The following is an 11,622-nucleotide window of genomic DNA, read 5'->3' as shown; positions in this document are numbered from 1 at the left end:
ATGACTTTAATAAGCTTAATTTATAAAGTAAATCCAATTATTTAAATAAGAAAAAAAATAGGCCTGCCATTTTTGCCCAAAGCTACATAATGGTTCACTGAAGGTTTAGTTAATGCCTAAAATGTGCACTAAAAATTGCCCCCTTAGATTTGCATAATATAATTTGAAACCATATTTTAATATGTAACTCGTGGTGGTTTAGGGGAAGTCGTGGCCTAATGGTTAGAGAATTGGACTCGTAATCGAAAGGTTGCGGGTTCGAGTCCCCGGCCGGCAGGGATTGTAGGTGGGGGGAGTGAATGTCCAGCGCTCTCTCCACCCTCAATACCACGACTGAGGTGCCCTTGAGCAAGACACCGAACCCCCAACTGCTCCCCGGGCGCTGCAGCATGGCTGCCCACTGCTCCGGGTGTGTGTTCACGGTGTGTGTGTGTGTGTGTGCATTTGTTCACTACTCACTGCTGTGTGTGTGCACTTGGATGGGTTAAACGCAGAGCACCAATTTCGAGTATGGGTCACCATACTTGACAATACGTCACAAATTCAAATTCAATTCAATTTAAAATGCATTATGACCCAATTCATAACCTGTGTTTTATTTGATAAATATTTCCTCGCTCTGCTATTATGATTAGATCAGTGTGTATTTAATAACAGCTAAAGTTCGCCTTCATGTGGACAAAAATATTACAGGAAAAGTTCGCGCATGCGCAGTTGAGTTTAACTTCCAGCCATTCGCTCGGCCACTATCAATCGATCAGAGAGCAGAAGATGGCGGCGCGTCGAGGCTGAGCACCGAGATCGATCACCGAAACACTCGATTGGACGGATCAGCTGAAGTCGGGGGAAAGGTAGAAACTCGTCCGTTATATGAGGTAAAGAACGTCAAACAAGACGCAATCTTCCGATAGTTTTTAGGACTAATCTTCAGCTAAATCTCTAAACGAACGCGCAGCTAAAATAAGCAAAGAAGAGGCAGGATTATAGCCCGCCTCTGTTAGCGCCATCTTGATCCATCAGCAGGGCCAGGCAAACTGAATTAATCCCGGAGCTGAGAAACAGAGAGAGAGAGGACTCATAATCAATCCGCAACATCGTCACACATTCTTGATGGGGAATTGCGCAGTTGTCAAATTAATCGATAAAGCCAGACAATCAGACATCATTGGGCTCGACTCGGGCTGATAATGATAGATTAAATTTAAATGCTGGACAAAATGTCCCGAGCGAGCTCGAGATAAACGTTTCAGTGTCGCACAGAAACACACACGGACTCTTACATAACGATGTTTGTTGATTTGAAGTAAATAATGAAGTCTGTTGGATGATTAATGTCTGACAATGTACATGCACTGGATCATAATGAGAATAATGCATGGATACTTTTGTACCGTAGATTAGATAATTCTGTACATATTATAAATACAAAGACAATATTGCAAAACAATTGACTTCCCATAACAGAAGGGATATGGGTCTATTTATACAGACAACACAGCAGTACACTTTTGATTAGACGATGATCAAAGGGACAAGAATAAATCTTCACTTTTAGTACTTAAAATTGTGAAATTACTTGCTTGGAAAAGTACAAAGAAGTTGAATCATGGCTATAATCACTAAAGATACTGAGAAGGAGACTTTCCCCTTATATACAGATAAGTGGCAGGGTTATTGTAGTTAACTAAAAATAAAAATATAAATTAAACTAAAACTAATTCAATTCCTTTAAACTCCCTTAAACTTATTTTCCCTATCTAGTTGCTTTTTTTAATGTTGCTTAACTTGATGCATTAAAATATTAAAACTATGTAGACACATTAAAAACATTAATACAAATGTCAAAAACATACAATTGTATTGCTAAAATTGTAACTAAAATTAATTATATGAATGACTCGGGACAGTGTTGACCAGACGAAGGCCCTGGTTTATCCCAATTTGTTTACAAACTGGGACATTTTGATTTGTGAGCCTCAAATGGAATAGCAACAACAGTGATTATGTTTCTCCTTTTCTTTTTATGGACAGGATACTGTTGCCTAAAGTACTGTAGTCCACTCCATCAGTTATGGACTTTCCTTGGCATAGTGGGAAGGTTCTTGGGCAGCTTAATGAACAACGTCAGTTGGGTCTTCTTTGTGACTGCACTTTTGTGGTGGATGGAGTAGACTTCAAGGCCCACAAGGCTGTGCTGGCAGCATGTAGTGCTTACTTCCGCACACTCTTTTTGGACCAGAAAGATGTTGTTCATCTTGATATCAGCAATGCTGCAGGTAGGCTTGCATTCTTACACATTACTTTGATGAAAGGGTTAATCCATCCTAAAAATGTAAATTCTGTCACCATTTACTAACCCTCATGTCATTTTAAATACATTTCTGCGGAGCACAAAAGAAAGTATTTGAAGAGCGTTGGGAACCAAAACACTGAAACATTACTTAAAATATATTATGTTATGTTTTGAAATGACATAGGGGTGAGTAAACCGTTATTTTTGGGAGAACTATCCCTTTGAACTTTTATGCTTAATGCTATGTAATTACATGTTAACATTTCTATTGTTCGTTGTTTTCTGCCTTTGTCTAATAGGTTCCATCTTTTTTTTCAGGTCTTGAGCAGGTCCTTGAGTTTATGTACACTGCAAAGCTGACTTTAAACCCTCAGAACATAGAGGACGTTCTTGTTGTAGCTACTTTCCTTCAGATGCAGGAAATTGTGAATGCTTGTTCAGCTTTTCAATCCTTGACTGTCCCTGCATCATCTAATCCTGGTTAGTGTTGAGTTTGCATTTTCATAAGCTATTAGTTAAAGATGGTACTGAAATTACAGGTCTTTTACGCCACCATTTCTCATTTGTGTTCATGTAAAGTAGTAGTGACCGAGCCGGTTGATGAACAGCTGCAATCTGTGAGAAAACCGGAGGATTCGAGTTCCCAGGAGGACCAGGAGAGTCATTCAGTGACTCAGAATGCAGTTTCTGAAGAGAAGGAAGCTCCTGTTCAATCAGAGACAAGAGAAACCCAGGAGGCTGCCAGTGACACAACTGAGAAGCAAAGCACAAAGACTTTGAGATCTGTCAGCAAAATTAGTGGGCCATCCAAAACAAGACAAAAAAAGGCTGGTGTTGTGGATTCCAAGACTGAAACGGAGGAAGAAAGAGCCACAAAAGAGATTCCACAATACGAAGATGACCCTTCTGATGCTGACTACACTCCTAGTTAGTGTCCATTCCTTACTCTTAATGCTTTTGTTAATGTTAACCATCTTTTAAAACTTGTAACACTTTACCGCTCCTACAGAAGTCTCTCAGAGGGTGGCAGCTAAACGGTCGTATGTTAGCACGAGGAGAAGCAAGTCGAAATATGCAGCTGTTCACACATCCGCAGAAGGTAATTCTGTCGTATATAACTATGGTGTACATTTACCTCACATTTTTATGTTTAGGTTTTCATAACTGTTAACATTTTTGCTAAAAGTTGATGATGCTGAGGAAACTATGTCAAAAGCTGAGAGCGTGGAGAACATGGTAGAAGAGGAGGATGCAGAGGATGAAGGAGAAACAGAGGAAGAGGAAGAAGCAGAAGAGCAGATGGAGACACAGGATGAAGAATCATCAGGTTCGGATGGGAAGAAGTCCGCACTTGTGGCAGAGAGAAGTGAGTCCAGAGCGTATGGCTCCATCACACACAAATGTGAGGTGAGAGATTCTTTAGTTTTGCAATCCTTATTGTCTTTGTCCTGTAGGTCTGTTTGATACGAATATATATATTAGTGTGACCATACGTGCCATTTGTCCCGGGCACATCCTTGCCAGGTTTTCATGCTTGCTGAAGGTAATGATCGAAAAGTAGTTTGACCAATAACATGCAGGCATTGTACATAATGGACCAATCATGGTGTGTGTCTATGGTCTATGGTCAAAGCAATTACGCGTACATATTCGGTGTGTTTGACTTAAGTACCTCGAGAGCATTTTGAAAGCATAAGGAACCGTCTGTAAGGAACTTTGATGTCATACACTGATCGGTCTGCACACACAAACAAATTCAAAGCCTAGATATTTTAGACAATATAGAAATCCTGACCAGGACGCATCCGGGAAAAATGCCACGTTTGGTCACCCTAATATAGATAGATAGATATATATTATATATGTGTATATACACACAAACACACACACACACACACAGGTAATAATGGTAATCTGATTATTGCAGGACTGTGGGAAGAAGTTTACACACACAGGCAACTTTAAACGTCACATGCGCATTCACACTGGTGAGAAGCCATTTAGTTGCAGAGACTGTAATAAATCCTTCTCAGACCCAGCTGCCTGCAAAGCACACGAGAAAACACACAGGTGAGCATGATACAGTCTAATGTTCTTCCTCTGCAGCCTCGTATGACTTGTCAACTATAAGACGTGTTTTCCACAAAAGCTTCACTGTGCAAAAACATCCACAATATGCAGTTTTCCTCACACTCTACGTTTCTTATTCTCCAGTCCTCTAAAACCATATTGCTGTTCCACGTGCGGAAAGAGTTACCGGCAAATCAGTCTGCTAAACCTGCACAGGAAGCGACACACAGATGAGGCGCGATACAGCTGTGAGGACTGTGGGAAGCTCTTCACCACTTCTGGAAACCTGAAGCGGCATCAGTTGGTGCACAGTGGGGAAAAACCCTACCACTGTGACTACTGCGAACGGGCCTTTTCTGACCCCACCGCCAAGATGAGACATCTAGAGACCCACGACACAGGCAAAGGTCACAAATGTCAACACTGTGACAAGAAATTCAACCAGGTAATGTAATTATAAAAACCTTTACACTAGTTTTGAAAGAAATGAATACTTCTAATCAGCAAGGGCACACTAAATTGATCAAAAGTGACAGTAAAGACATTTATAATGTTTCAAAAATCATTTATGATGATTGTTTTTTTCAAATAGTCCTAAACGCTGTTCTTTTTAACTTTCTATTCATTAATACAAACCTGAAAATATATATGAAAGTTTCCACATAAATATTAAGCAGCACAAATGTTTTAAACTTTGATAATAGGAAGAAATGTGTCTTGAGCAGCAGATCAGGATATTAGCATGATTTCTGAAGGATCATGTGACACTGAAGACAGGAGTAACTGAACTAAAAATACAGCTTTGCCATCAGAGTAATAAATTACATTTTAAAAACTATTAAAATAGAAAATAGTTATTTTAAATCTTAATAATATTATACCACATAACCGTTTTTACTGTATTTTTAATCAATAAATGCAGCCATTGTGGGCATAAGACACGTCCTTTAAAAACATTCAAAAATCTTTTGAACAGTAATGTATATTTACATGAGAGTTTAGTAATATAATTTTGTGTGTGTGCGTGTGTGTGTGTATATATATATATATATATATATATATATATATATATATGTGTGTGTGTGTGTGTGTGTGTATGTATATATATATATATATATATATATATATATACACACACACACACAACTATAAATGAAATACAAATTATATTTAAAATAATAAAATTTTTAATATATTTTTAAAAGGTTTATTATTATAATTGTAAGCATCACAACAGAATGTTATCTATATTCAAAAATATAATATCATGCAGACAAAATGTATAGATGATACCATATTATTGTCATTTAATTTTAGCCATTATGACACAAAACCTTTTTATTGGGCGTTACATATACAGACAACTCAAATCAGATTTTTTTTTAAGTTGGGAAACCTGAAAGCACATCTGAAGATCCATATTGCAGATGGGCCACTGAAGTGTAAGGATTGTGGCAAACAGTTCACCACCTCAGGTGAGATTTACACATTGAGACAGGGTGTGGCAATATATATATATATATATATATATATATATATATATATATATATATATATATGTGCGTGAAGGAATTTTAATGTGCCTTCATGGTCTGTTCACAGGCAACCTGAAGAGACACCTGCGTGTGCACAGCGGTGAGAAGCCTTTCATTTGTATGCACTGCCAGAGAGCATTTGCTGACCCCGGGGCCTTGCAGAGACACGTGCGCATCCACACAGGTCTGAGCTATTTCTCACACCCTCAGCCACTGTTACCTTATGTTTATTTAAATGTTGTTAAAGGTTTATTTGACCGTGTCTGTCTTACTGTTTTAGGAGAAAAACCCTGTCTGTGTCTGATTTGTGGAAAAGGCTTCACGCAAGCCAGTTCACTCATAGCTCATGTTCGCCAACACACTGGGGAGAAACCGTATGTGTGTGACCGCTGTGGAAAAAGGTAACTGAGAAATTGCATGAATGATGTTGTTTAGATTCATTATGGCACCATATATAATAAAAGTGTATTTCAACCATCACACCTCAAAGGTTTGTCCAGTCCAGCCAGCTGGCCAATCACATCCGTCATCATGACAATATCCGACCACACAAGTGCCACACCTGTAACAAAGCGTTTGTCAATGTGGGAGATCTCTCAAAACATATCATCATTCACACAGGTAAATGCAACATTTTGAGCTTTTTCTTATGTATTTCTCTCTTATGTGCTTCTAATGACTTTCTGTTTACAGGAGAGAAACCTTTCCTGTGCGATAAGTGTGGCAGAGGATTCAACCGTGTGGACAATCTGCGTTCCCATGTGAAGACGGTGCACCAGGGGAAGGCGGGCATGAAGAGACTGGTGGTGGCTGAGGAGGACGAGGAAGAGGAGAAACTGCTGCCGGACTCCGCACCGGGCTCAGAGCTCAATAATGAGATCAACATCGTCACAGTCACTACAGATGACATTGTTACTTTAGCCACAGAGGCTCTGGCTGCCAGTGCTGTAGCACAGCTCACAGGTGAGAGAATATGACAAAACTGGTGAGTTATTACACCTTGTAGAAAGGTTATTCCTCAGTACTAAGGGAATATTATAAATCTGAAAGTGACTGTAATAGCGGTTGGATGGTCTCCTGATATTATTTGTTGTCCTGTAGTGGTACCAGTGGCAACCTCTGTATCTGCAGATGAAACTGAGGCACTGAAAGCAGAAATCACCAAAGCAGTGGAGAAAGTACAAGAAGCAGGTGAGTAATATATGGTTTATGTACTATATCATAATTTATTAATTGACTGGTATTATAAGTTATGATAATATAATAATAATACAAAATAAATATATAATATTAATATGAATCCTATTAAATTGTTAATAGGATGTTGCTTTAATAACAAGTTACATGTACTACTATTACATTTACCGTGTGTACCGTGTGTACCGATCAAAGGTTTGATAGAATTCTCTTATACTCACCAAGGCAGCATTTATTGGATTAAACGTACAGTAAAACAGTAATATTACATTCCTAAATGTAGTATTAGATATAATTACAAAAAATGGATTGTTTAAGTGTAATTGATTCCTGTGTGCCATTACTCCAGTCTTCAGTGTCACATGATGCTTCAGAAATCATTCTAATATGCTGATCTGGTGCCCAACACACATTTCTTATTACGATCATTATTGAAACGCATTATGCTGCCTAATATGTTTGTGGAAGCTGTAAAACATTTTTTCATGATTCTTTGATGAATAGAAATATGTTTAAATTAATAGAATTATGTTTTGCAATATTATAACATAATTGACTTTACTGTCACCATTGATCCATTTAAAGCATCCTTGCTGTATAAAAGTATTAATAAAAAAACTCACCTGACCAGTAGTGTGAATATGAATTAATTATATAAATAAAAGCTGTCCTTTTGTAATATTTTGTAACATTATAAGTGACTGTACTGTTACTTGCATTTTTAGTCCATTTAGAGCATCCTTGCTAAATAAAAGTATTCTTTTTTTTCAAAACTTCATTCTCCATCTGACCAGTAGTGTGTATATAAATTAAGTCAATAAAATAAATTATACTAAATATAAACAAGATTTTTACAACCAGTCTTACGTGTCAATTTTCAGAAATTAAGATTTATACATAATCTGAAAGCTGAATAAATAAGCAAAAATCTGGAATCTGAGGATGCAAAAAAAAATCTAAATAGTGAGAAAATCGCCTTTAAAGTTGTCCAAATGAAGTTCTTAGCAATGCAAATTACTAATCAAAAATGAAGTTTTGATATATTTATGGTAGGAAATTCACTAAATATCTTCATGGAACATGATCTTTACTTAATCCTAATGATTTTTGGCATAAAAGAAAAATTTATCATTTTGACCCATACAAAGTATTTTTGGCTATTGCTACAAATATACCCCAGCGATTTAAGACTGGTTTTGTGGTCCAGGGTCACATATTGGCTCTTTATTAGTACTTTTACTCTGCATAACCATATTCTACATCCCTGCTGGTTTTTGTTATATTTGTTATACTTGTATTTTTTTGTATTGTTTTTGCCATGAAAATAGCCTATGATGGTGACATGGCATTAAATAAATATATACTACTACAACTCTACATCCCTAATCCTACCCAATACTTAAATTTAGCAACTACCTTACTAACTATTAATAAGCAGCCAATTAGGAGTTTATTGAGGCAAAAGTCATAGTTAATGGTTTGTTAATAGTGAGAATTGCACCTTAAGATAAAGTGTGACCAATCATACTGTATCATATTGAAGCTGAAACATTGTCCTGCTCTATTCCTTCAGATCCCAACACCCAGATCTTGTATGCATGTGACTCATGCGGTGAGAAGTTCCTGGATGCCAGCTCCCTCGCCCAGCATGTGCGCATTCACACTGCCCAGGCCTTGGTCATGTTTCAGGCAGATTCTGACTTTTATCAGCAATATGCAGGTGACGGGACATGGCAAACCACTGAGCAGGTCATCCAGGGAGGCGAGCTCTTGTTCCGGACACGGGTGGAGGATGGTGAGGAAGGAGAAGGAGCTCTAGCCCAGCCAGAATCTCAAAGTGAGGGGGCAGAGGAGGAGACCAGTACACAGGCAGAGACAGAGGAAGGTTCTGGAAAAATGAAGTCTGAAAGCCAAGCACAGTGAAGAGTTTCTGACCTAAATCGATCCAAAGGATGGAGTTCAGACTGTCACAAAGTGTGCTATTTCTAACATGCTATAATAAAACACACTGCTGTCATATCTCAAACCGCAGCACAATATGTGTACAGCATATTAAAACTACATTGTATAGAGTTAAATCTAAATAAATATGACAAGAAAAATGTTTTAATTAAATTTGAACAAAACAAACCTAATTTGTATGCTGTTTGTCAGACTTTTTAATACTAGCGTCTCCATGTACAGTGGGGCAAATAAGTATTTGATACACTGCTGATTTTTCAAGTTTTCCCACTTTCAAAGAATGGAGAGATCTGTAATTTTCATCGTAGGTACACCTCAACTGTGAGAGAAATCACGCTGTATGATTTTTAAATGAACTTCCATTTTATTGCATGAAATAAGTATTTGATACAATAGAAAAATAAAACTTAATATTTGGTACAGAAACCGTTGTTTACAATTACAGAGGTCAGACGTTTCCTGTAGCTCTTGACCAGGTTTGCACACACTGCAGCAGGGATTTTGGCCCTCTCCTCCATACAGGTCTTCTCCAGATCTCTCAGGTTTTGGGGCTGTCGCTGGGCATCACGGAGTTTCAGCTCCCTCCATAGATTTTCTATTGGGTTCAGGTCTGGAGACTGGCTAGGCCACTCCAGGACCTTGAAATGCTTCTTACGGAGCCACTCCTTAGTTGCCCTTGCTGTGTGTTTGGGGTCATTGCCATGCTGGAAGACCCAGCCACGACCAATCTACAATGCTCTTACTGAGGGAAGGAGGTTGTTGCCCAAAGTCTCGTGATACATGGCCCCATCCATCCTCCCCTCAATACAGTGGAGTCGTCCTGTCCCCTTTGCAGAAAAGCACCCCAAAGCATGATGTTTCCACCCCCATGCTTCACGATTGGGATGGTGTTCTTGGGATTGTACTCATCCTTCTTCCTCCAAACACGGCGAGTGGAGTTTATACCAAAAAGTTATATTTTGGTCTCATCTGACCACATGACTTTCTCCAATGCCTCCTCTGGATCATCCAGATGGTCTTTGGCAAACTTCAGACGGGCCTGGACATGTGCTGGCTTGAGCAGGAGGACTTTGCGCGCGCTGCAGGATTTTAATTCATGACGGTGTAGTGTTACTAATGGTAACCGTTGAGACTGTGGTCCCAGCTCTCTTCAGGTCATTGACCAGGTCCTCCCGTGTAGTTCTAGGCTGATCCCTCACCTTTCTCAGGATCATTGATACTCCACGAGGCGAGATCTTGCATGGAGCCCCAGTCCGAGGGAGATTGACAGTCATCTTGAATTTCTTCCATTTTCTAATAATTGCGCCAACAGTTGTTGCCTTCTCACCAAGCTGTTTGCCCATTGTCCTGTAGCCCATCCCAGCCTTGTGCAGGTCTACAATTTTGTCCCTAGTGTCCTTAGACAGCTCTTTGGTCTTGCCCATAGTGGAGAGGTTGGAGTGTGATTGATTGATTGATTGATTGAGTGTGTGAACGGGTGTCTTTTATACAGGTAACGAGTTCAAACAGGTACAATTAATACAGGTAATGAGTGGAGGATAGGAGGGCTTCTTAAAGACAAACTAACAGGTCTGTGAGAGCCAGAATTCTTGCTGGTTGGTAGGTGATCAAATACTTATTTCATGCAATAAAATGGAAGTTAATTATTTAAAAATCATACAATGTGATTTTCTGGATTTTTTTTTAATATTCTGTCTCTCACAGTTGAGGTGTACCTACGATGAAAATTACAGATCTCTCCATTCTTTGTAAGTGGGAAAACTTGAAAAATCGCCAGTTTATCAAATACTTATTTGCCCCACTGTATATGTCCTATGCTAGATCATGTATTCTCTGTTTTTTCACTGAAGCCAATTAAACATATGACTGTCCTACAAGTTTCAGTTTTCCACAAATCAGCTATAGTACTGAACTGTTATTTATTGATTTATTAGTGATTCTTTTGTTTGTGGAGTTTAATCATTTTCTGTTTGAGCTTAATACTGCTTGACATAAACATAAAAAACATGAAACCGCTGATTTTGACTGTATGCTTATCATTTTCATGACATGTAGAAGCTGAAGAAACTCGCAATAAACACGTTTAAATCCTGTTTTAGCATAACTCGTTTTTTGCTCCTTTGATGAGTGTGATGAGTGTGTTGCAAGCAAGTTTCTGTTTTTGAATATCACCGTTTTCATTGTCAGAAAACTCTTATTGAAAGTTGTACTGCTAGTGTTCCAGGTCATTTTGGTCCAGTTTTGTTCTGTTGGAGTTTATTGAACAGACAATTGATATTGTATCATAACTGCATACAATAGTGACTTTACAAAACGACTTAAACCACATTCAGTGCATAATGCTCAAAATAAGTTTGCTATTTATATATAATTGCTATATATATATAATTATTTTTATTTCCTAAAAAATATGATATATATATATATACACACACAATTACACTTATACTTATACCATTACGTTTAATAGATTTTATAACCAACAAATACATAATAAACTTAACATTCAGTTTTATATAAATAAATAATTGGACTTAATTTACTATACTGATTAGGCTAGCTCTC

The 11,622-nt window shown here is 38.1% G+C and overlaps 1 protein-coding gene across 4 annotated transcripts; it reads left to right on the top strand.

Moving 5' to 3' along the window:
• Positions 1 to 674: 674 nt before the first annotated feature.
• Positions 675 to 11,150, top strand: LOC306859352 (zinc finger and BTB domain-containing protein 17-like). Of its 4 annotated transcripts, none has more exons than XM_079400363.1 (15): positions 675 to 875; positions 2,032 to 2,276; positions 2,612 to 2,773; positions 2,876 to 3,220; positions 3,303 to 3,392; positions 3,480 to 3,700; positions 4,221 to 4,363; positions 4,508 to 4,808; positions 5,751 to 5,838; positions 5,966 to 6,082; positions 6,179 to 6,299; positions 6,389 to 6,519; positions 6,592 to 6,861; positions 7,000 to 7,089; positions 8,669 to 11,150. In XM_079400363.1, the coding sequence occupies exons 2-15, from the start codon at positions 2,072 to 2,074 to the stop codon at positions 9,016 to 9,018; spliced, it is 2,634 nt and encodes an 877-aa protein (XP_079256489.1). In that variant the 5' UTR covers positions 675 to 875; positions 2,032 to 2,071; the 3' UTR covers positions 9,019 to 11,150. The 4 variants fall into 4 exon arrangements, with proteins under 4 accessions (XP_079256489.1, XP_079256488.1, XP_079256490.1 ...); XM_079400362.1 differs by having other exon boundaries at positions 745 to 875; positions 2,873 to 3,220; positions 8,669 to 11,144; XM_079400364.1 differs by having other exon boundaries at positions 746 to 875; positions 2,873 to 3,220; positions 3,306 to 3,392; positions 8,669 to 11,144.
• Positions 11,151 to 11,622: the final 472 nt, after the last annotated feature.

The sequence above is a fragment of the Barbus barbus genome, assembly GCF_936440315.1.
Source record: "Barbus barbus genome assembly, chromosome: 40".
Lineage (NCBI taxonomy): Eukaryota > Metazoa > Chordata > Actinopteri > Cypriniformes > Cyprinidae > Barbus > Barbus barbus.
Note: the sequence above shows the minus strand (reverse complement) of the source record. Positions and strands in the feature narration are given on the sequence as shown.

Excerpts from the sequence above, each read along its gene's own strand:
- LOC306859352 (XM_079400362.1), top strand. The coding sequence starts at position 2,072 with ATGGACTTTCCTTGGCATAGTGGGAAGGTTCTTGGGCAGCTTAATGAA. Across the intron at positions 3,701-4,220 it reads CCATCACACACAAATGTGAG|GACTGTGGGAAGAAGTTTAC; the intron begins GTGAGAGATTCT and ends TGATTATTGCAG. Across the intron at positions 6,300-6,388 it reads TGTGACCGCTGTGGAAAAAG|GTTTGTCCAGTCCAGCCAGC; the intron begins GTAACTGAGAAA and ends CACACCTCAAAG.